The 25,016-nt window shown below is 38.7% G+C and overlaps 5 protein-coding genes and 1 long non-coding RNA gene across 21 annotated transcripts; 3 read left to right on the top strand and 3 right to left on the bottom strand.

Annotated features, from left to right (window-relative positions):
• The first annotated feature begins 519 nt into the window (after positions 1–519).
• LOC131019824 (thioredoxin H9) lies at positions 520–2,973 on the top strand. 3 transcript variants are annotated; one of them, XM_057948437.1, is made up of 5 exons: positions 520–917; positions 1,038–1,252; positions 1,428–1,550; positions 2,435–2,557; positions 2,641–2,973. In XM_057948437.1, exons 2-5 carry the CDS (start codon positions 1,232–1,234, stop codon positions 2,794–2,796), a joined length of 423 nt encoding a protein of 140 aa, XP_057804420.1. In that variant the 5' UTR covers positions 520–917; positions 1,038–1,231; the 3' UTR covers positions 2,797–2,973. The 3 variants fall into 3 exon arrangements, with proteins under 3 accessions (XP_057804420.1, XP_057804419.1, XP_057804418.1); XM_057948436.1 differs by having other exon boundaries at positions 678–917; positions 1,198–1,252; XM_057948435.1 differs by having other exon boundaries at positions 703–917; positions 1,198–1,252; positions 2,435–2,973.
• Positions 2,974–3,387: 414 nt separating this feature from the next.
• On the bottom strand, positions 3,388–7,086 carry LOC131019794 (receptor-like protein kinase FERONIA). The gene is made up of 2 exons (XM_057948371.1): positions 6,680–7,086; positions 3,388–6,288 (listed from the first exon to the last, which is right to left on the bottom strand). The coding sequence occupies exon 2, from the start codon at positions 6,244–6,246 to the stop codon at positions 3,595–3,597; it is 2,652 nt and encodes an 883-aa protein (XP_057804354.1). The 5' UTR covers positions 6,247–6,288; positions 6,680–7,086; the 3' UTR covers positions 3,388–3,594.
• A 488-nt stretch (positions 7,087–7,574) lies between these two features.
• LOC131019829 (uncharacterized) lies at positions 7,575–8,433 on the bottom strand. The gene is made up of 2 exons (XR_009100468.1): positions 8,129–8,433; positions 7,575–7,769 (listed from the first exon to the last, which is right to left on the bottom strand). It is a non-coding gene; the product is annotated as an uncharacterized LOC131019829 (long non-coding RNA).
• Positions 8,434–18,523: 10,090 nt separating this feature from the next.
• On the bottom strand, positions 18,524–20,311 carry LOC131019803 (serine/threonine-protein kinase STN8, chloroplastic). The gene is made up of 4 exons (XM_057948393.1): positions 19,805–20,311; positions 19,564–19,737; positions 19,094–19,498; positions 18,524–19,017 (listed from the first exon to the last, which is right to left on the bottom strand). The coding sequence occupies exons 1-4, from the start codon at positions 20,309–20,311 to the stop codon at positions 18,667–18,669; spliced, it is 1,437 nt and encodes a 478-aa protein (XP_057804376.1). The 3' UTR covers positions 18,524–18,666.
• Positions 20,214–24,355, top strand: LOC131019809 (uncharacterized). Of its 14 annotated transcripts, none has more exons than XM_057948410.1 (10): positions 20,214–20,351; positions 21,229–21,574; positions 21,698–21,874; positions 22,035–22,109; positions 22,452–22,496; positions 22,577–22,666; positions 22,739–22,840; positions 22,995–23,878; positions 23,961–24,023; positions 24,114–24,355. In XM_057948410.1, the coding sequence occupies exons 2-8, from the start codon at positions 21,320–21,322 to the stop codon at positions 23,139–23,141; spliced, it is 891 nt and encodes a 296-aa protein (XP_057804393.1). In that variant the 5' UTR covers positions 20,214–20,351; positions 21,229–21,319; the 3' UTR covers positions 23,142–23,878; positions 23,961–24,023; positions 24,114–24,355. The 14 variants fall into 14 exon arrangements, with proteins under 14 accessions (XP_057804393.1, XP_057804397.1, XP_057804398.1 ...); XM_057948414.1 differs by having other exon boundaries at positions 21,698–21,778; XM_057948415.1 differs by lacking the exon at positions 22,452–22,496 and having other exon boundaries at positions 21,698–21,778.
• LOC131023060 (uncharacterized) lies at positions 23,516–24,173 on the top strand. The gene is made up of 3 exons (XM_057952603.1): positions 23,516–23,878; positions 23,961–24,023; positions 24,114–24,173. The coding sequence occupies exons 1-3, from the start codon at positions 23,516–23,518 to the stop codon at positions 24,171–24,173; spliced, it is 486 nt and encodes a 161-aa protein (XP_057808586.1).
• Positions 24,356–25,016: the final 661 nt, after the last annotated feature.

Raw genomic sequence — 25,016 nt, forward strand, 5'->3', positions numbered from 1 at the left:
AATCTTTGACTTAACTGATAACTCTTTACTGAAGAGTATTCAGTATCAGTCGTCAACCTTGTTTTGATAAAACTCTTTTTAACTAAAAAGGTTGAGTCAGTTGTGTTTCAAGTTTCATTTTCAAAAATAGCCTATAGGTGTATTCCCCCCTCCCCATACACCTATTTGAGACCCTCTGAACCTAACACTGATCCTACCTGGTCCGCCTTATTAAGGGTAAAAACGTCCGAAATCAGTAAAAATGGCCAAATTTTATATTTTTTCAATGGGTGGCCATAAATTGTATTTTATACTTCATTTTAGCTACTTCAAAATTTATTCTTGAAAAAAAGACAGTTTTTTTTTTGGCTAATAGACCAACTTTTATACTCCCTATGTTTAGATAATTCCATCAAGGCAGGGAGTGGTTTTTTTTTTTTTGACTTGGGAGAGTTGGGGAGGGGGAACAGTGGGGTTTGAACCCGAAACCTCACTGTTCATACACAGAATGTCGCATCGCTTGGTGTCCGGCGTGGCTGAATTTCTAACAAACGAAATTGCGACAAAAGTACAAATAGGGGTGGCTAAATTAGTGCATTCTTTAATTGCTCCCACGTTTATTTTAATATTGCAAAACAAACATTTTTGTAATTTTGTTTGATTAATAGGGTAATTTGGTAACTAATTTTTTTTACTTTAAAGCTACAATTGCAATTGCGTTGGGTATTAGTTAGGCCGAGATTAGATTAGGATTAGGGTGGTTTGTCTATCTCTTATCTGTCTAATCCATCTATTCGGTTGCGACAATACTAAATCTGTAATTCTATTTTTATATGTATAATTGGTGAAAAAGTTGTCTGTGTTTCTACCAATTCTTGCATCGGTGGCGCCGTCGTAACTGGAATCGTCTCATTTCTGACTCCGTAGCCGTCGTTGCGGTAACGATCATTCAACGCCAATTCCTCATTAAAACCCCTCGTCTTCCTCAATTTTGCTTTGCTTCTTCACTTCCGCGTTTTTTTTTTTTTTTCCTACTTTTGATTTATCACTATTCCTAGGCTAATTGGGCTGAGTGCTGTAATTTTTAAGCAACGTCTTAGTCGTGAGGGATCTGAAAGCCGAGCTATTTAGCCGCTGCGTGTTAATTGCTGTGTTTTTTCTAGCAAATATTTGCTGGATTTGCATTGGTTTCACCTCGCAATTCTCCCTTTCTCTCAGATAAAAGGGTGTATACTCGCAACGACTGCCAATTATGGGGAATTGCTTTGCTAAGGTATGAAGTTTGTTTGGTGATTATTCTTAAATTAGTGGCTTCTTCTTTTTCTTTTGGTGGTGATTAACTGATTATTGTTATGTTTCCTGACTTGTCTTCTCCAATTGTTCCTTTTATTATGTTACATCTGAAAATGCATTCTTGATTATAAGTTTACTTTGTTCTTACTATGCAGCGCCATAATGATGGGGATGATTCTGATCACAATGTTGAATTTACTGGTGGAAATGTGCATCTCATCACAACCAAGGAAAGTTGGGAACAAAAGATCGACGAAGCGAAAAGAGATGGAAAGCTTGTGAGTATCTGCTTCACCTCATTATGCACTCACTAAGGCCAATATGTTCTATGTTAATGTTATCATGAATGCTTCCACAGCTCTATCTTGTTCATGTAGTTCGTCGTTTTATGTTTTTGATGACATGGTTTGCAACTTTCTCTGCTGCTCCTAGCTATCGGACGGATTTATGAGTTATCTACTTGCTTCAATTGCTCGCCAATTTCTGAAATACGAGACCCTTGATAAAGAAATCAGTTGCCTTTGTGCATCTTATTATGATTAGATACTCTTTTTGTATGTTATCTTTTAGTTCCCACTTAACAGAATCATTTTAATATCTACATAATTACATTCGAAGATGGCAAACACCTTAGTGGAAGAGTTAGTGCCTACGCTTGCAGTAGTCTTAAACTAAGGCTTCACTCCGTAAATTGGACTTTTATTCCTTAAACCACTCCGTCTCTTAATACTTTCCTTTCTTGTAGGCCTCTTTTAGGCTTGGGGGTAGGGTTGTTATGATAGGCAATATACTTAATCCTCATCTTCGTTATTAATGGCATGTTTAGGTTTAGAGAAAGGGGGATAAGGAGACAGTGAGCCTGCTTAGCATTTATAAGGGAGTGATTAGGGAAGTAGCTACTTTCTTTGTCATGAATCACGATACATAAAAGCAGAGAGGTGCAAACATATTTATATTTGAAGTTTTTATCCCTTCTGCAACTCCTCCATATAGTCTGTGACTAAAAATTTGTACATAGGGAGGACTCTGTAATTGGAAGAAGTGACTAGTTTTAGCGTCTATGGTTTACTCCAACAACCATAATCGATTTCAACGTGGAAGTTTTTACGGTTTTGTCATTTGTGGTGTTTTGCATTCCTAACAAGGATTAATCATATGACAGGTGGTAGCCAATTTTAGCGCCACATGGTGTGGCCCTTGTAGAGTAATCGCACCTTTCTACGTGGAGCTGTCTGAGAAACACCCTTCGATAATGTGTCTCACAGTCGATGTAGATGAACTTACTGTAAGTTTCTGCTCATACATGACCATAAATGACAAGTCATATTATATGAGAGGAAGATACATGAGTTTTGTTGTTTGCTTCAGGAATTTAGCACATCATGGGATATCAAGGCAACTCCAACCTTCTTCTTCCTTAAAGACGGTCAACAAATCGACAAACTTGTCGGTGCAAACAAGCCGGAACTAGAGAAGAAGTTGATCGCCATACTAGACTCGATGGCACCGCCATGGCAAACATAGTTTCTTGGGCCATTAGCTCAAGGAATTGGTAGATCTTCCCTTTTCTTTGTGACTATCCATGTACGTATAAATTGTAAATCCAAATTTGGTAGTACCATTTTGTGCATGTCATGCTTGAATGATGTATTATGCGTGAGAAATTCAAGAATTTGGTTATTCTAAGAGTGTATTTCGTCATCCCATCATTCCCCTTCCAAAAAACCTCATAATATTGAATTTTGGTATAGTATATGTTATTCTTGTTCAAATACTATTTTGGGTCAAATCAATTTGGCGGCGTCTGTGTGGAGTGTTTGTCAAGAATGAAGCTGCCAAATAATGTGTTTCATTTGTTAATTGTCGAAAGAGACAGGGACAAAAGTCTCTAAATTGCAATTAATTCAATCTTTATCTAAATCATGTTTCCAATTAGATGACTTGTTACCATATTCAACAAATTTCACTCACGCACGACACGACATCACATAAGTCTTGCCTATGAATCAGCCTCCCCCAAATTGATACAACTTGAACCAAACTAGTTAGGCATCCACCTCATTTTACATATAAAATGCACATAACCATATTGGGCAAAACCGAAGGAACAAATTATTGTTACACAATCTTTCAGTATGGATAAGGCTGGTAAAATGTTTTGGGTTCAAACAGATACACGATATATAAATAAATATTCAAGTTAAAAATAGAAAAAAAATAAGATACAAGCAAAAAAAATTATAAATCAATAAACCTCTTCCCGCGGTTAATAGTACTAACAGCACAGTAAAATTCCATAGGTAAACGGGTTGGTTGCTTTTATCACCTCCCTTTCGGATTCATTATCTGAGAAAATACGGCACTCGGAGTTAGCCCGTCTGAGTCTTCACTAGCAAGGCTGCGGCCACCAATGCTCATCGACAATCCGCTGCTCTTCGAATCCGTGATGTTGCCATCAAAACCCGAGGATGAATCAGGGTCCTTCTTCCCCTTACACGTAACGTCGTATGATTCAACATCTATCTCCCCAAGACCCTTCCCACTTTCCTCTGCACTCTCCTGCAGCTGCAGCGCGAACTCAAGGTTCCACAGGACGTCGCCCATGGAAGGCCGGTCCGTTCCAATGTCAGACACGCACTTCACTGCTGTCTCAGCAAATTTCTTGAAGCACTCTGGAGCTATCTTTCCCTTTAGGTAGGGATCCGTTATCTGGTCGAGGATGCCTTTCTTGTAACAATGCTGAGCCCACTCGGCCAAGCTGACTTGTTCTTTGGGGAGTGCAGGGTTTAGAGCCGGGCGAGCGCATATGATTTCAAACAGAACGACTCCGTATGAGTAAACATCAGATTTTTCGGTCAGTTGTTGACGCCTGAAGTACTCAGGATCCAGATAACCGAAGCTGCCCTTAACCACGGTGCTGACGTGGGTATGGTCCAGTGACGGGCCAGTTTTTGACAGACCAAAATCCGAGACCTTAGCCACCCACTTCTCATCCAAGAGGATGTTAGTTGTCTTGACATCACGGTGAATGATTGTATGTTTAGCGCCAGTGTGCAGATAGTGCAAGCCACGAGCAGCACCTATGCAGATCTCGAGCCTCTGCTTCCATGGCAAGGGGGGCTTCTGGGTCTTGTATAGATGCTCGCGAAGAGTTCCATAAGCCATGTAATCATATACAAGGATCATTTCACAGTTCTCTTCACAGTACCCAATGAGAGAAACTAGGTGACGGTGGCGAAGCTTTGAGAGCATTTCGATCTCAGTTTGGAATTCATGAATACCTTGTTCTGAGAGCGGGTTCCCACGCTTAATTGCCACCTTCGTGCCACTGTCAATCTCTCCACGATAGACTTTTCCAAAACCTCCAACCCCAAGAAGAAGAGCCTCATCAAAGTTGTGAGTGGCAGCCTTGATCTCAGCAATTGAAAAGTGGCGGCAGAGATTTGATGGCAGGGAGGAGGTGTAACTGCCTGTGGTTGTCTTTGCAGAACCTGAAGAATGAGAATTTCCATACAAGGACAACGGAAGCCAGCCATCGCTAGTGCTAGAATCCTTCTTCTGCCTCCGGCGTTGGGCAACTACACAGACAATCAGACCAAGAACAAGAACTGCAGCAATTCCACCACCAACTGCTCCTCCAATAATACCTTTCTTATCTTTACCAGATCCAGAAGACTTGTTATCCGATAACTCATCTGGTGTTTGTCGATTAGGTTCTGGGTTGACACCGGCAAGACTACCAGTTGTATCATTTATCTTAAATATTTCGACTCCATTCAAGATGGCATCATAGTATTGGGGCTTCAGTTGAATGTAAGGATGCAACGCAAGCCAAAGATCTTGCTTGGGAGGCCCATTAGGAACAAAGACAATATAGTCCTTGTGTACGGGGATTCCATTACCACCCCCCGCCCAAGCAATCACATCTGCCTGCTGCTCTGCAGTCTGATTATTTAGGTAGATACTAAAAACTCTTTGATTTGTCTTGGTTATGATATCTGTGACTTCGCAGAAGTGGAGCCTAACAAGGTAAGAGAAGCCAGAATCGATATTGAAGAGCCAAGTTAGGTTGTACTGCTGGTTGATAGATGCATTTGGACCCATTGATCTCAGGGTACTGTATACATCAAGAGGGGCAATGTAGCTTGGGGTCCCCGGAGGGTAAGCAATCGTCGTGTTATCATCAGGGACCTCTGTAACCCCATTTGCTGCACCAAATATATAAACTGAATCATCACGCCACGATCTGAACAGACCTGTATCACCAGATGAGGAAATGTCATTTCCACCCACATTCAGCCGATAAACATTCTCCAGCGCTGTGCTGTTGTTGATATCGAACCCTGTGGACTGACCAACGACAACCTCAGTCCCATCTGTGCTGTAAATATCGGGATGTGAAATGACCTCAATCCCATTGATGAATGCATACGAGTTGGTTGCATTCGGGGATGGGGTGAACGTGACATTCAACACTTCATCTGGGACATTCACAGAGAACTCCTTCATCATATAGTCGTAGTTCAGAGCCTCCGTCGTCAGAGCAGCACTAAAGTTCCTCATTAGGGTAAATTCTCCAGAAGTTACTGAGAAGATAGCATCTGAAGCATTTAGACCATTATATGATGCAGGATAGAAATGCAAACGCAGGAACTTCCGACCGGATGCCACTGGGAAACTGTAGGTGAACTCGGATTGAAAAATTCGAGCAGACATGTAAGGAACCTCCGGCACCGATGGCTTCTGCACAGATGCGGTTGCAGTTGAGGATTTGGTGGTTGAAAGGGCAAACTTTGACCCAATATCTGATGTCCATTTCCGGCCATCGGTATCCGCAGAATCAGGAGGCCCTCCACAGTTCAAGAAGATCTTATCTGTCGGCAAGTAATCAGCTGCTGAAACTACATCGATCACAAATACCACCCACAGAAAACCGAGAGCCGACCACAGCACAAACTTATTGCTGTTCGTCATAGATGATAGATGGAAAACCCTAGAAAATAGCCACCTAATTTTCTGCAAAAATGAAATTGAACTACATCAACCTCTATTTCAATCACAGCAACAGATCTATAAGCGCTCAAAAACTGCTCAAACTTACCCAAACATAGATAATAAGCATATTGATCATAATAACAACAACATTGCAAAAATCAGAACTCTCAACTTCACACGCATAAACTCGAATATTATAAACTTAAAAAACTACTTTAAGATCCAACAACCAAGGAAATAGGGCCAATTGAACAGCTCGGCAAGAAATAAAACATTCCCGCAAAAAACCAAGAAAAAAAATAGAAAGAAACGTAGCGTAATTTCTCAGATCCACAAGAAATCCAGCTCAAAAGCAAGATATTTCGAGGAACAGCAAGCTCATAGCAATTCAAAAATGAAGAAGCAAAAATACCAGAAAAACACCGAAAATGCGAGTTTCAAGCCATTTGTGAGCAGCTCAGAAAAAGGAAACGGTCGAATATGAGAGGGAATTAAAAACCAGCAGAGAAAATCTGAGCTCGCAGGCGCTGTAGTTGAATGTCGACGTTTTAGAGAGAGAAATATGATCACGAAAAAACTAGAGAGAGGTGAATAAGGATGTTTTATATTGAAGGTGGAGTGAGATGACAGTGAGACAATGTTTAGACAATAATCTTGATTGATTATTGCAGTAATTGACAGTCTAAGCATGATTGTTGAATGACTGAAATGCCCTTGCCTCATTTTTTTCCATTCAGCCAAACTATCCTAAATATGTAGTTTGGTATTATAGTTTTGGTAATCTAACCATTTACAAATATGTACTCCATTAATCTTGAAAATATAAAGTTTGGATTTTCATTAAATAGAATTATTAAAGAAGTTTAGTTATATGAAATATTAATTGAGGACGGAGGAGCATATTTTATGATATTTACCACAGTTGAAATCATTGAATTGATATTTAATGTTTCGGAGTCGTATTTATTGGGAGAGTAGTTTTGGGTTGGCAAATCCTCATTCATTGCAACTGGTGGAAGAGCAAATTGATACAATTATGATAATGTTATTCTAAAATATTAATTTATCTTGAAGCTTTGTTGTTTTTGTTATTTAATTTGTTTTAAAATATGATAAGATTCCGGTGTTTAGACTTTGGAAAAAAATATAAAAAAAAAAAAACAAAAACAAATAGAATAAAGTGATTGAGGTTACATGAATTGAGACGAACGCGTCAAAAACAGAAGGCAAAGGGCCCAGTTTTTTGTTAACGCGGTTTTTGTCTTGTGCACACAATTTTTTTAATTTAAAAGCGAAATCCAAATATATAAGAAAACCCAAATGATAATACTATTATATTAAACCAAAAATTCTGTATACAAAGTCAAAAATGTGTGGAATTCAGGTAAGAGTGAGTTGTGCATAGGTTGGAAAGCGGGCCCACACAGGTGAAGGGGGTCACGTTGTGGTGTGGGTCCCTCATTCCATAGCAAATTCGGTGGGACGAAACGAACCTCGCCTGCCTATTGAATCACAGCAACAGATCTATAAGCGCTCAAAAACTGCTCAAACTTACCCAAACATAGATAATAAGCATATTGATCATAATAACAACAACATTGCAAAAATCAGAACTCTCAACTTCACACGCATAAACTCGAATATTATAAACTTAAAAAACTACTTTAAGATCCAACAACCAAGGAAATAGGGCCAATTGAACAGCTCGGCAAGAAATAAAACATTCCCGCAAAAAACCAAGAAAAAAAATAGAAAGATACGTAGCGTAATTTCTCAGATCCACAAGAAATCCAGCTCAAAAGCAAGATATTTCGAGGAACAGCAAGCTCATAGCAATTCAAAAATGAAGAAGCAAAAATACCAGAAAAACACCGAAAATGCGAGTTTCAAGCCATTTGTGAGCAGCTCAGAAAAAGGAAACGGTCGAATATGAGAGGGAATTAAAAACCAGCAGAGAAAATCTGAGCTCGCAGGCGCTGTAGTTGAATGTCGACGTTTTAGAGAGAGAAATATGATCACGAAAAAACTAGAGAGAGGTGAATAAGGATGTTTTATATTTAGGGGTGTAATCGAACCGAGCCGAACCGAATAGTGGTGTGTTCAAGTTTGGTTTGTTTAGTATCGAATCGAATCTCGAACTTTACTTACCGAATACTTTGAGGCCCGCGAGCGGCTCACGAGCCTAATCGAGCCTATATGAACTTTCTAAATTTATATTTATATTCAAAATATTGATTATTTTATTTTAAAAACGAATTATTTTATTTAAAATAATAAATATATTAATTATTTTTTTATGACAAATAAAATTAATTAGAGATTTAATACAATTATTATTAATTTTAGTGGATAAATATAAGTTGTATATACTAATAATTTATATTTTTCAAGCTGAATCACTTGACGAACATGTTCACGAGCTAACGAGCCGAATACTGCTAAGCTCAAGTTTGGTTTGTTTATTTATCGAGCTTCTCTAAACGAGCTTTTTTCGAGCCGAGCTCCGAATAGTTCGCGAGCGGCTTGGTTTGTTTACACCCCTATTTATATTGAAGGTGGAGTGAGATGACAGTGAGACAATGTTTAGACAATAATCTTGATTGATTATTGCAGTAATTGATAGTCTAAGCATGATTGTTGAATGACTGAAATGTCCTTGCCTCATTTTTTCCATTCAGCCAAACTATCCTAAGGACGTGTTTGGTTTGGGGTTATAGCCTGTATTAGTTAAATTAATCCAAAGTAATATAGTGTTTGGTTTTTTATAATATTTATACAGAGAGCCCAGGTATATGTCCGGGCCCGGTGCTAAAATGAAGGATTAATCAATACTAATAAACCCACCTCCCCCCCTCCGACTAATAATTCAACCAGAATCTGCATTACTTTTTTGCTACCTTTCGCACATCTATCGAGGAATTACTTTGAGCCCTAGCACCCATCCACCTCTCTCGTTCCTCATTGCATTTTTTCCCTCTCTCTGTGGTTGAAGAACACGAGCGGCGTCACCTTCGAGCAAGCAAGAATTTCAACGGCATCACCTTCGTTTTCAGAGATCTCAAGAACTGGAATAATAGATTCATCGGGAATCATTTGTACACTCCATAATAGGTGAGAAATAGACGATGATTATTTCTCTTTGTTCCTTCGTCTGTACTTTATCGCTCTGGGGGTCGTGATTTGGGTCTCCACCCAACTGGAAAACACAAAATCACCCAGAAAGTTCATTATTTCCATCGCCATTTTAGGATTCGCATATGTTATAATGAAAATAATGCCGTAGAATTACGATTTCAAAGCTCACGCTTTTAGTTTAAGGATTTTGCAGATTTTAGGGCTCATAACTAATATATTTTGTGCTTGTGATTTTTTAGGGTAAATTCTTATATGTTGAGGAATATTCTGTCAAAATGTAATCTGATATTATTGATTTGAATGATACCTACGGAAACATAAATAAACTACAAGCTTCTGCATAATATGAGTGCCCTGTATAATGGCTCATCGTTACTTGAAGGGGAAATATGTGCTTTGCTTAATTTCATTCCCCCATTTTTTGTTTCGTTAGATTTAATACGAACTTCTATTTTTTTGTGAACACACATATAGGAAAATCTAAGGAGGACGAAATCGAATAGCAAGATCTCGAAGGTGAGTTCCATCTCTCAAAAAGCATGTTGGGATAATATGTCAAAATGTATATGAACTTTAGAATTGCAGATTCCCTTCACTGATGTGCATTAGTTCTTTTTTATGTTTATCTTTGGAACTACTTTAGTTGGTATAACATTAGTTATACTTTCATACATTAGTTAAACTGCATCAGAACTGCCCATTTTGTGCATGAAATCAAGCAAATTCCTTTGAATTTGGGCAGGCTGCGAACTTTGGTTATTTTTTAGTCCTTGATGCCTTTCTGTTTCTTTGTTTTTTACGTTCAATATTAGTCTAATTAATGCTAATTCACGAGGTTAATGGATTCATTTTTTTTTTATGGAAACTAGGATCCTTCATTTCAGAAATGTCTGGGAGTGAAAATAGTCGAGTGCGTGACATGCGGTTTGTGTTGTTGCAAGAGATATTGCGAGTTCATGTGATCAAAGTGGTTTTATTGTTTGCATATTATCATAAAACTAGGTTAAGCAAAAGAAGGCGTGGCACAAGAGCCTTAAAATATGAGATAGTAAGTAAGATGCCCGATCAAGAAAAACATTTACGGCGTTTAGTTGGTGTACATGATGTTGATTGTATTTCCAACCTTCGTATGGACCGTAGGACATTTGCTAGACTTTGTGTGATTTTGCGTGAACGGGGGGTTTGGTTGATGGTCGTTTCGTTACCGTTGAGGAACAAATAGCAATGTTTCTATCTGTTTTAGCACACCATAAAAAAAATAGAGTAGTTCGGTTTGACTTTTGGAGGTCCGGTCAAACCATTTCGCACTACGTACATGCCGTATTAGGGGCAATTATACGGCTTCATGATTTGTTCCTTGCGAAACCTGAGGCTGTTCCCGAGAATTGCACTGATCCGAGGTGGCGGTGGTTTAAGGTATACATAACATGAATGAATAACAATTTCATAAAACTGATCTTCATTGTCCTTGGTGTTTTTTACTAATGTTATGTGTTATTTGTGAATAGGGCTGTTTAGGGGCCTTAGACGGCACGTATGTGAATGTCATGGTTGGTAATGAGGATAAACCCCGGTATAGGACACGGAAAGGACATATATCGACGAATGTTCTTGGGGTTTGCGATCGAAACTTGAATTTCAGCTATGTTCTAACCGATTGGGAAGGATCGGCTGCGGACTCTAGAATCTTAAGAGATGCCATAAATAGGCCTCACGGCCTTAAAGTCCCAAAGGGTATAATCTAGATCAACATATATTCCATAATTAGATATGTTAATTTCATTAATTGAACATTAATTGATATTTTTACTTGATTGCTATATTGTTAGGTAAATATTATTTGTGTGATAACGGCTACGCGAATAGTGATGGTTTCCTAACGCCTTTCAAAGGCGTTAGATACCATTTAAAAGAGTGGGGATCAAACGCTGCACGACCACAAAATAAGGAAGAACTATTTAACTTGAGACATAGTAAGGCAAGGAACGCGATTGAGAGAGCCTTTGACATAGTAAAAAACAGATTAAACAAAACTTAATCGAGCAGGATCGAAGAACACGATATTTTTACTACAATATCTAGTGAAATCATCGATGAAAATGGGAGCAAAACAAGAATATAAAAATCATCAATAAAAAAATCATGACAATTTTGGGTGACAACGTAATATCTATATCACCATCCATGAGACGAAAATGAACAAATTTTCGAAAGGACTGACAAGATTGTAACGAAACCAACGTAGGATGATGAAAAGAGAATGGAGTAGTGTGGAGAATGGAATACCTTGGGTTGCTTGACTCATTGTTGCAATTTTCCTCCCTTGTTGATGCTTCAACGGACGATGGTGATTCACAGATCTTGCAACGACAGTGGGAGAGCGACTGTTCTGCTTCTATTCTCCCTTGCTCTTGGCGGGCTGTTGGTGTTTCCGAAAATAAGGTATTGGGTGGGATAATGGCGTGGGGCAAGTGGTGAGGATACGGTGGGAATTATAAAAAATTTAAGAGGACATTTTTGTAATTATTTTTGGTAATCCAACCTATTGATATGAATACCAAACACAAATCAAGATTAACTAGCCATAATATCAAACAACCACCAAGATTAGTAATACGTAGTTATCCACGCTAATAATCTAGTTAAATATTATACTGACTAATCCCTTACTGAAAACCAAACACGCCCTAAATATGTAGTTAGGTATTATAGTTTTGGTAATCTAACCATTTACAAATATGTACTCCATTAATCTTGAAAATAGTTGCGATTTTTGAGTTTGGATTTTCATTAAATAGGATTATTAAAGAAGTTTAGTTATATGAAATATTAATTGAGGACGGAGGAGCATATTTTATGATATTTACCACAGTTGAAATCATTGAATTGATATTTAATGTTTCGGAGTCGTATTTATTGGGAGAGTAGTTTTGGGTTGGCAAATCCTCATTCATTGCAACAGGTGGAAGAGCAAATTCATACAATTATGATAATTTTATTCTAAAATATTAATTTATCTTGAAGCTTTGTTGTTTTTGTTATTTAATTTGTTTTAAAATATGATAAGATTCCAGTGTTTAGACTTTGGGAAAAAAAAACAAATAGAATAAATTGACTGAGGTTACATGAATTGAGACGAACGCGTCAAAACCAGAAGGCAAAGGGCCCCGTTTTTTGTTAACGCGGTTTTTGTCTTGTGCACACAATTTTTTAAATTTAAAATTCAAATCCAAATATATAAGAAAACCCAAATGATAATACTATTCTATTAAACCAAAAATTATGTATATAAATGTGTGGAATTCAGGTAAGAGTGAGTTGTGCATAGGTTGGAAAGCGGGCCCACACAGGTGAAGGGGGTCACGTTGTGGTGTGGGTCCCTCATTCCATAGCAAATTCGGTGGACGAAACGAACCTCGCCTGCCTGGCTCCGACTATACCGACTTGTACCACCCTCGCTTCAACCGCTTGTACGTTTTTTACTTTTGCACCCCCCCCACTAGTACCAAATACCAATTTTATCAAACACTCGTCGTGCTCGTTATCCCTTTTCAAACCATCACGTTCGGTTACTCAGAATTGAATTTATTAGAAATTATACAAGATTAAATTGATTAAAAATTAATTTTATTATAGGTGTAATACCAGCCACCTATCCAAATACACATAAAATCTCGCAGCAACCCAATATAGTGCCAAACGAAATACCAAAGCACAACAGATTGTAGAAAAGAAATAAACGCGAACACAGACAATTGGTAACTCAGTTCGGTGATAGAACACCTACATCTGGGGGGCTCGCCCAGGGAAAACGATCCACTATAAAAGATTAAATTACAACAGGACTTACAATGACTCAACCTTCTATGCCTCTATAATATCCCAAAACCTCAACACTAGAGAAACGTTGAAAGCTAGATAACAACTAACTTTCTAAGTGTATACCCCGACGAACACACTTACTCCCTTACAACCACAATACTTCAATTCACAAAGGAGATAATCGAAATCAATACTTTGCACTCAACAAACGTAAAAGCAAAGTACAAAATACCAGGACATATAAACTGATCAATTATGCCCTCTTCCCAAAAACTGTGCTGCTCAAAAACAACTTTGCTAGCCACCAGATTAAACGTAAAGTAAGAACGAAAAGAACATGAACTCAACCCAGCGATGTTCTCCGGGAAGGCTGCACACATCAACTGCTTGAAAGAATGCCAAAAACGTCCAACCCTAGCTCCAAGAGAATAATGATATATATATATATATATATATATAGGGGAAGGCTAAAATAAAAATCAAAGTTAGATTATAAAATAAGAACCATTTTCAGCTCTTGGATCATCAAGATCTACGGTTAATTCATCACCTTGTTGGAATAATTCATGGTCCTGAGTTCAAATCCCATAAGTAGCAAAAAATTTAATTTTCATAATTCATGCATTTACACAGCGGATTCATGGGTGTTCTACATATAATTCATACATTTTAATTAGTTTATAGTTTATAGTCTAAGATGAGTTTTCTGAATAGCTCTCCCCTATATATATATATATATATATATATATATATATATTATGAGAGAGAGAAGTCCCAAGTTTCCTTCTATGATAAGGACTCTTCTTTTATGTCTTGCAAGCCCAACCAACAGAAGCATCTAGATCTTCTTCGAAATCTCACAAAGAAGGAAACAAAATACCACAAGATATATATGGTCTTATCTATAAGAAGAAAAATTCGCACGGAACGTGGTATCTCTTCTGGTATCAAGGTTGGTATTTGTTGCCAAAACTATATAAATGACAATCCAAGAATAGAGTATCCTACTCTAACATTCTTCCCCTTTGTCATTTTTTTTTTTTGTTCGGGCAAAGTCATGTTAGATGTTAGTAATTAGTTCCCCCATCCACTCCAAGAACCACCTTATCTCTCCATTCACCAAAATCCACCTTATATCTCCAATCTCCAAATTCGCTCCCAAGAGGGATCGAACCCGGGTCACTTCACTTAAGTGAGGACCCGGTGGCCAGTGGGCTAAGCCCCCTGGTTTCCCCTTTTGTCATTTATATAGACAAAACAAAAACAAGTGCTTCAACACGTGAACGAACAACACAGAATCCATTAGCTCTCCCTTTCTCCAAGAACTCCCCCTTAAGAAAAGATATCAGAGTAGTAAAGCAGTAGAAGACATTAGCAAAACACTTCTAGCAACACGAAGCTAAAAAGCTAAAATATATAAGCTCAAGGGTCAGAGATACGAACCAAACGAAATCCAAACATAAGACACTCCAACACACACAACGCCAAAACATATGATTCCTCCTCAGCCTCATTCATAAGCTTTTCTCCTCACGAAATAAACTCTCCCTTGCTTCGAGAACTAGAACCAGACACCTACACGCAATGTGTCATACACACGCCTCCAACAACCAACGCACTCCACAAACAACTTCTCCCCCTTTTTGTCTGGATAAATGACAAAATCTTTGATGGAGGCTGAGATAGAGTCTTCAGGACAAAAATTATCAAGAATAGAATTATCAAATTTTCTGCCTTGGTCACTTCGGATCCGTTTGATCTGCAAATCTTTATCCTTCTCAAGTATAGCATTTTCCAATCGTGGAAGACCAGATAAATTCAAAGTTCCAGTACCAATTACTTTAGCTTGAGCTCTACCATCGAAAGTGACACCTTCATCTGTGACCGAATGAATGTACGTTTGAAGTTTTCTATTCACTGTCGTATGTTTCGATCCTGACCAAAGGGAAATGTGGACAACATAGCCTCTGTGATTTTTGTAGTTTCATTTCCTTGATCCTCGGAAGTTGGCTTTTCGATCAGCTATAAGGAATCTGCACCTGGGTCTGATATGGCCACGTCTTTGACAATAGTGACACACCGGAACGAACTTGGTCACATAATTTCTGCGAGGAGGCAGATTATGATACGCAACAGGGACCACATGCTTAGCTTCTTTTCCACGTCTGTGAACAAATTGAGGTTTTTGAATTTGCTCCTTAGGAATCCAATTATTCTTTTGAAATCCAATTCCAGCTTTGTTTTCTGAAGTCTGACCCGTCTCCAAAATCTCATCAAGTTTCTCCGTACCTGAATTCATCATCTTCACAAACTTTTGATGATGTTCCAACTCCTTAACTTTAAGATCCATGGCTTGGTGTTGAACCTTAATATTTGTTTGAAGCTTGTCAACCATCATCTTCAATTCATCTCGTTCTTTGGTAACCTTTGAGAGTTGGGATGATAATGATCTGTTTAACTCCAGCACATCCACACATTTCTTATGCATAGTTTCATAATTTCTGGCCAAATAATCTTCAGCAGGTTCGTTAGTATCACTATCAGTATCACCGTCAGTATCTTCTACATCAATAGCTGAATCAGTTACCAAAGCCTGTATTTCCTCTTTTCTGGCAGTAAGTGCAACTGTATCACCTTCTGAATCAGCATCCATATCACTCTATGTACTTAGTGGATCAATAGAGAGATCTTGTTCACGTAATTTCTCAATACGGACCAGAAGAGCTACATGTTCTTCATCTGAAAAACTTCCACTAGCATCAGTCTCGTCATCGCTTAGAGACACATTGTAGGATTTGGTCTGTTCCTTGAGTTTCTTCAGAGTGTTAGCGCATTCAGATTGAGCAGGTTCAAATCCATGACACTCATGACATTGAATACTTGATTTCAAGGATGAAGTCTGCTCGTTCTTGTAGGTATTGAAAAACTTTTCAAAGTTTTTGGTGAACAGGAGGAAAAAGTCAATCAAGTCTTCTTGAATACCAGGAATAATGGGAGACTTTTGTTTTCCAGAGTCAGCAATAAAGGCAATGCTTTTCTTTGTCCTTAACTTTTCAGATCTCGATCCCATTTCAAACGTTCTCAATGAACCAATGAGTTCTTCCAATTTCATGGTTGAGATGTCTCTCGCTTCATCAATGGCAGTGACTTTATAATCAAATCTTTCTGGAAGAGATCTCATAACTTTGCGAACAAGTTTTTCTTCTAACATCTTCTCTCCCAATGATAAACTCTCATTAGCTATGGCAAGTAACTTAGCGTGGAATTCGCTAATAGTTTCATCTTCATCCATCTTTAATTCCTCGAACCTAGTAGCCAATTGTTGAAGACATTGCCCTTTTCACTTTAGTGTTCCCTTCATATGTATTCAGAAGAACATCCCAGGCCTCCTTAGCAGTAACACACATGGATATAAGAGTAAAAACATCCATAGAAACAGCAGTTTGAATGAAATTTAGAGTTTTCTGATTTGCATTAAAAGCATTGAGATCCTCAGTAGTCCACTTGCTTCTGGGTTTTTCAGCGCCATCCTCACCTTTAGGAGCAGTCCACCCGATTTCAACAGCACTCCAAGCTTTCTCATACACAGATCTAATAAAAGAAGTCATACGCATGTTCCAATAAGCGTAGTTTCTACCATCAAGTAATGGTGGTCTAACAACTGATCCACCTTCTCTTTGGGTAGCCATCAAACACGCGAACAGTACCACGGGACAGGTGGCAAAACACAGGATCAAAACCTATAAAGCAGGTAACCTGCTCTGATGCCAATTGTAATACCAGCCACCTATCCAAATACACATAAAATCTCGCATCAACCCAATATGGTGCCAAACGAAATACCAAAGCACAGCAGATTGCAGAAAAGAAATAAACGCGAACACATGCAATTGGTAACCCAGTTCGGTGATAGAACACCTACGTCTGTGGGGCCTCGCCCAGGGAAAACAATCCATTATGAGAGATTAAATTACAGCACGACTTACAACGACTCAACCTTCTATGCCTCTATAATTTCTCAAAACCTCAACACTAGAGAAACGTTGAAAGCTAGATAACAACTAACTTTCTAAGTGTGAACCCCGACGAACACTTACTCCCTTACAACCACAATACTTCAATTCACAAAGGAGATAATCGAAATCAATACTTTGCACTCAACAAACGTAAAAGTAAAGTACAAAATACCGGGACATATAAACTGATCAATGATGCCCTCTTCCCGAAAACCGTGCTGCTCAAAAACAACTTTGCTAGCCACCAGATTAAACGCAAAGTAAGAACGAAAAGAACATGAGCTCAACCCAACAATGTTCTCCGGGAAGGCTGCGCACATCAACTGCTTTAAAGAATGCCAAAAACGTCCAACCCTAGCTCCAAGAGAATAATGATATATATATGAGAGAAGTCCCAAGTTTCTTTCTTTTATGTCTTGCAAGCCCAACCAACAGAAGCATCTAGATCTTCTTCGAAATCTCACAAAGAAGGAAACAAAACACCACAAGATATATATGGTCTTATCTAAGAAGAAAAATCCGCAAGGAACGTGGTATCTCTTCTGGTATCAAGGTTGGTATTTGTTGCCAAAACTATATAAATGACAATCCAAGAATAGAGTATCCTACTCTAACAATAGGGATCAAGATTAATCGATTACAAATAATAAGATTATTAGCATTTATATACATTTAACTTTACGGGTATTCAGATTTTACACAAATTTTGAAAGAAGTTAAAAAAATACATAAATTTTAATTTTATAGCAATTTTATTCAAATTCAATTTTTGCTCCAATTAAAATTTTTCATAAGTTAAAATATCGATGTGTACCCATTGAAAATTTTTAAAATGATGTCATATAGGTCATCTCTAAACGATATTGTTTTAAAATGATTTACAAAACATTAAATTTGAAAATTATTAGAATTTTTATAGAGTTTGAATGTCTAAAACTTAAATTTACTGTAAAATTACTACAACATTAATATTCACGTAAAAAAAATTAAACTATCACCAAAGTAGTGTATCTAGACGTCAAATAATAATAATAGTAATAAAATTGTAAGATTAATATCACGTGAATACCCTTGTATGCACAAATGAGGTGGCCTAATTGTACAAGGAATGTAGATTGTAACACCAACCTTTTTGCTTATGCCCAACAACTTGTTGGGACTACATTCATTCACTTAATTTGTTCATTTTGCTTCTCTTGATATCTATCAAGATTCTTGGTGACGACATCCAATTCTGTAAAAAATTTCCATGTTTTGCAAAGTCGAATATAATGGGGTTTACCTTTATACTGAAATGAAGAGCTTACCTTAACTAGAAGAATTACAAATTTACAAAAGTTCATTGTATAGACTCTAGAGATACCAAAGCAAGAAGGAAAGTATAGGGAAGAAAAAAAAATGCTTCTCAAAACAAGGTTGTCATTAGCTATTGGTTGATGAAGTTGATTTTGGAGAGAACAGCCGCAGCTCGATCAGCACCCAACAAAAAATAAGGATGTCTGAGAGCCGCCGCCGCCGACAAACGCCCCCTCTTCAACAACCCCCTCTCCGAGACAAGCTTGGTCGCCAAATCCCATCCCCTACCTGAATCAAGATCAAGAATGCTCAGATCAGCTCTCATCCGAGTCCTCTCCCTCCACTTATTCAGATCATAACCAACCCCCTTCAACTCATTGTTGAAATTCTTCAGCCCCGCCGTCGACCTCAGCCCCGGCGTCGCCATCTGCAGCAGCACTATCCCCGCGGAATACATGTCGAAAAGATCAGGACTATTCACCTGCAACACCAACAACAACCATCACAATTCACTCACGTAGTCTTCAATCATATATAATGAAAACACAAGAGTTTACCTGCCATAAGATTGGGGATAGAAGGGCTGCAATGGGCTCCGGCGGAGGGACCGGAGTTTCCTCGGGCATAACGTAGAGCTCGGGCGGGCAGTAGTCCGGGTCGAGCAAGCCGCGGTTGGGGACGTAGTTCTTCCCTATGCGGAGGTCCGTGGCTGCGCCAAAGTCGATCAGCTTGATCTGCCCCTTCTTCGTCACTACCAAGTTTGAGGGCTTCACATCACGGTGAACTATTCCTGTGCTGTGAATCTTCTTCAAGGATGTTATAATCTGACGCATTACTTGCTTGATTATCAAGGCGTTACGCTCCATGGATTCGAGCCCTTGTAGAACACGCCCAAACATCACAGACTCTAAATTCAAAGGAAAGCTTCGATCCTTCATGTAATCTCCTAGGTCTAAATCTCCCTGCATCGAGCTACTCTAAATTAGACTCGAATTTGATTCACAGAGAGTTGAGGAAGATGAAGTACCTCGTATTTCCAGACAAGCCATTTCTCACCCTTTGTGAAAAGAGTGTTGGTTTTATCTGCTACGAAGCTGCCGAGAAATTCCGCACACGTCTCCGGCGCAGCTCGCGATAGCCGGTAATTAAACCACTCTTCAAACTCCCCACACTCCACCGCCCCTTGTACCCCAATTTTGACCTAATGTGGTCATCAATTTCAAATCAGATTCTGATCATCAATAAAGCAAATTGAGCAATTGATTTACCTTTTTGAGGATAACCTTGTCTTTGAACCTTTGATCGATCCGGTTCCGGCTTGATTTGCTCCGGAGATTCTCATCGACATTCATATTTTTGGGCACGACTACTCCGGAATAGACGATCCCGAACGAGCCCTCGCCGACTCTATCGCCGACGAGGAAATCGGTCCTCTTCAAGCTCCGCCGCCCAGTCAACGTGTCGAGCCCCACTTGCAGGGGAGCTAAAATGTAGGCGTCGATGGCTCCGATGAGAACGCCGGGCCTCGCAGTCAAGTAAATCCAGGAAACGCCGGCGAAAACCAGTAAGCCCCATTTCTCGACTTCGGGGAGCTGCTGGAATTGGGAGAGGGACTGCTCCAAATGGAGGGAACTGTCGATGAAGAGATTGTCGTTGAAGAGCGCATTGCATTTGATGGCGAAATTCCTCCTGCTCACGGACCAGATCAAGCTGTGGTTTGAGCGGCGGAATTGAAGCGCGGTGGCGGTGGCGGTGGGGGATACGAGAGAGGCCATGGAAATTGAGCGCTGTTTGGAATTGGCGCCTCAATCCTAGGTTTATCCTTTACCATGTCCACGTTTGTGGACTTCATTCAAACAACAATGCTGTCTGCTTATGATCCTCCAACCATTAAATTTTAACACTAACACAAAATCAAACGACATTACAATTTCCCAATCTTTTTATTAATTAATAATACAATTAATTTTTTTTTGGAACGGAATGTTTTCTGTCATCCCGCCCATATCCCAATTCCAGTATGTAGATACTTTCATATTTCAAAATTTGCAATCAATTTTATAATAATATTTTTTTACTCATTTGTATTTTTTATACTACAATAATAGTAATACCATCATTGGAAGAAAAATACTCCCTCCGTCCACGAAATGAGTACACATATTTCCTTTTTCGTCCGTCCACGAAATGAGTATCCATTTCTCTTTTTGGCAAGTGTACCCCACACATCTCTTTAATTAATACACTCAAAAAGTGGGACCCTTAAACTATTTACACTACACTCCATACATTTCTTAAAACCCGTGCCGTTCACAAATGAGTACTCATTTCGTGGACGGAGGGAGTAATTATTGTAATTAGTATTATAATGGTTTTTAATACTACTAAGTATTGATTAGTTTACATGATAACGTGGGAAAAAATGGAGGGAGTATTTAACACTCCAGCAGCTACCCATGTCTGCAAAAATCTAAACTTTGAAACTCGGAGTTGAGCTGAATCATCGAAGAAATCATGCTCTCTTTTGGATTCAATTAGTTGTTGGAATTCCTACCTTTTTTGAGCTAAAATTCCCAATTCTGACCATGTATGACTGCGTTCAGTCGCTCAATTTGCATCCCCAATTTTCGTCCAGAATCTATAAATTAGGGTCTACAACATGTCTCAGACTGCCCAAATTCGTGAAATGCAGCGTTAATGACTCCAATAGTACCAACTCTGCTCGAGATTTGGGACTACGGGAAGGGAGCAGAGGTAGCAAGGGCTGGAAGGATGAATCGGAAATGGAGGAGCTGGCTGCAGATAGAGGAATCGAGGAAGTCTTCAAGTTTAGAGCTACCGAGAAAGATTATAAATTGGTGAAGGAGGATGATATTGATTCGGAAATGGAGGGATTCGACGGTAGGCGCAGAATTGATGCGGCGAAGAGCAGGAGGCAGATGATGAGGAGATCGAGCGTTATGGCGAAGCAAGTTATCAGCATTCGCTCCGCTCTCACTTTGGGTTTCGTGACTCAGCTATGGGTCGACACCAGCTCAGTGAGTCACAACTCTTTTTTATGCATTCAGGCTTCAAAAAGGATAACTTTCCATCATTAATTTCACAATGCTCTTTTATTATAAGTTTGTATGCTGTTAAAAGTTTGATCCTATTATGCACAGTGGGTTGTAATGGTTGTGGAAGTGAAGCCAAGCTTACTTTCAGGAGACTCTGAAAGGTTTCTTTTGAAGGAGATCACACAGGTTGTTCTTGAGATACAGTTTGAATTGCATTGCAATTCATCATCATTTTATTTCTATCCCCATCAAATTTGGGAGGTTATTAAATTAATGCAAATGGTAAACAAATTACATACTCCCTCTCCATCTCACTGATAAATCTTGTATACTTATTAACAGTGAATAGGTTCTCAATACTAATAATAGTTTCTCCTTTTTCCCTTTTGCATGTTTGTGGAAGATGGTGATTCTGATAGTTGTTTATGTTCATGTTTAATAGGTGGGAGATGTTGTACTTGTTGAGGATGAGATTGTGATGGAAGATGATACTAAGTTGATTGGACTGGAGACATTGGTATGTGCTGTCGGTGAATTCATTTTTCACTTACATTAATTGATGACCCTGTGATATTTATGAATCTGAGACAATTTTCATTCGCTCACAACTGAGACAAGTTCCACTAGAGAATGTGTTGCTAATCTGTGTTCTTTGAATCAATCCTGCTGAATTCCTTTGCAACTGTGAGTTTTTATAGACAAAAACGCAATCTTTATTTGTTGTTTGGATGCCCCTTAGCTGTCTTGTATTTTCTATGATCCCCTACTGCATTTTCACTAGTTTTTATGTAGTTTAGGTTTGCAGTTTCAAGTTTTAACTTGCTATCTGTTAACTTTAGTAATAAATTATCTCTGCTAGGTAGGATACACTGTTACAACGCGAAGACGTCAAACTATTGGCAAGGTGCACTATGTTGTTCTTTAGAGTCTTGCCAAGATTAATGTTGGGTATCTTTGACATTTCTATAGTTGTTTCGCTTTTAGGTGCGTGGCTACACCTTTAGTATCAGTTCAGGCACGTTGGAATCACTTGAGCTCGACTCATTTGGAATTTCCATTATCCCCTCGAGTTTGGTAGGTTTATTTTTGTGGGTTTAGATGTATGACTTTAGTTGCTTATATGAGGAATTTCTGGTGTTATTTTAGGTAAGCACCTATGCTTTATCTGTGGATGATGTGCTGGAAGTTTTCCCCGACACGGTTGTTGTTCGTGATGCTGCTGTATCACGCTTACAAAGACTAACCAAGGTAGGTAACTCTTGCTGATTCTGCGATGTCCATTCGCATATTGTTTTACCAACATCATATCAAATTGGTGTTCATATTTGCTCTTATGAATACAAATCTTGGATTTAGAAATGAAGCTTCTCTGTGTTTAAGCTTCCATTGGGTGAAATTGCAGGGGTTTTGGGATGGGAAGAACAAGGAGTTGGAAGAACAATTGGATGGTGAGGGTTATGCAGAAAGACAACGTAAAAGTCGAAAATCGCGCAGAAATAGAAGAAAATCAGTAGATGATGATTGGGAGCTACCCATGGACTTTTTATGATCTTAATATTATTCTCTGCATATCCACCTTCTTCCTCTTTCATTCCTTCACCATTTTCAGTTCCTCTAAATCTATACCCAACATTTTCAGAAGATCACATTCCTCATTTCTTCTTTTTTGTTTCATTTTGTTTTGTTTACACTTTCTTCAAAAAGAAAAAGGGGACTCAAATTTGAAATTTCGGTTGCTTTTGAACTCTCCTTTCTTTGCAATTCCACAACTTTATACCAAACACATTATATGCTGCATTTCTATTCATTAATTAGTCCGCCTACATCTTTCAAATTTCAAACACACTTCCCTCCCAGCAGAAAATAAACACTTATTTTTAGCCATAACATGAGAGAGGAAAAGAACACATTCCAAACCTCAAAATGCTGGCAGCTCAGCCCCGATTCTCCGGCCACCGGAGGCCACTGCAGCCGAAGAATGAATCCTCCGGTAACATGAATCCAAAGCCATGCGTGGAGATTTCCAGCTCCAACAAAGAAAATGTTCCTCCATCCTACTTCACCCAGGTTAAGAAGGAGGCCGTTGATCCGTCGTTGAACGCCACTCGCGAAAAGCTCGAAAGACTGAGGTGCGAGGAGGTGAGGAACGAGAAGGCGTTGAGAGAGAGGTCCCGGCTGCTGGATTTGGAAATGAAGGAGATTCTCATCAGAGGGGAGGTGCAGAAGCAGCTTGAGCTCGAGCTCGACCGCCTGTATCGTCTCAACGAGATCAACTTAGCTTGCATGGTACTTACTAACTCTTGTCTTCCCATATATTCCTCTTCATATATTCAGCAGTTTCACTATATGTATTTTCTTGGTGTTGCAGAGGACATCTCGTCTTCGGTCATTGAGAGATAAGGAAGAAGAGAAGAAGATGAAAATGAATAAGGCAAATTTTTTTTAAATACATTTCTTCATTACCTCTTTTTTTTTCACACCAATAATTTCTCACTTGCTTCTTCTTTTCTTGAATCTTCAGGCATATATTTATATTCAAGGGAGGGAGAGTCTGAGTTCACACAAGCTGCCTGAATTCTAATTTCGAATTTATTACGCCAATGTAACTCACCATATACAATCAATCCATTTACTGTGTTAAGTTTTACTTTTCTTGCTAATAATTATTGTAATAATCATTCAATCTATTAGTATTCTACCTGTGCACACACACGGTAAATTGATATAGTTTTTTTTATAAAAAATTAATTATATATTGGTTAATCATGTGTTGTGCTAAAATATAAAAAGATATTGTGTTATATTCTATAAAAATACATAATCTTTAAAGAATCAAAAAAATTTGATCCTAAAAAAATATGAAACAATCTAATAGAGCTGCTCATGAGTTAGCTCGTTTTGCTTTATACATTCCTGATGTAATAATCTGGAAGTCGGGCTTCCCACCCTCGCTCCTAGATATTGCTCTCTCAGATTTACAGTAATTAAATTTTCTTCTTATTCCTCTCAAAAAAAAAACCATAATGAAGATTGAAAATCAATTTTTGGCCCCTAATATTAAAACATCTAAATATGGCCATTAATTAGGTGGTATGCCTAATTTGCCCTTTTTACTCGGCCGCTGGGGTGATTGCGTGACCGTTGGATGATTGCGCGGCCGCTGGAAGCTTATGGGTGAGTTGCGCGCTCGCGTGGAAAAGTCAGTGCCCGTTGCGCGTATGGCACTTATGGCACTAATAGTGCCATAAGTGCCATACGCATCATTTTATTACTTGGTTTTATTTTGGATTTTCGTTGGCACTTATAGCACTATTAGTGCCATAAGTGCCAAAAGAACCATTTTAAACACTTCCCCGTAAGGTTTAGATGTTCCATTTAGGGTTTAGATGTTCGATTTAGGGTTTAGATTATCCATTTAGGATTT

Source organism: Salvia miltiorrhiza, chromosome 4 (genome assembly GCF_028751815.1).
Source record: "Salvia miltiorrhiza cultivar Shanhuang (shh) chromosome 4, IMPLAD_Smil_shh, whole genome shotgun sequence".
Taxonomy (NCBI): domain Eukaryota; kingdom Viridiplantae; phylum Streptophyta; class Magnoliopsida; order Lamiales; family Lamiaceae; genus Salvia; species Salvia miltiorrhiza.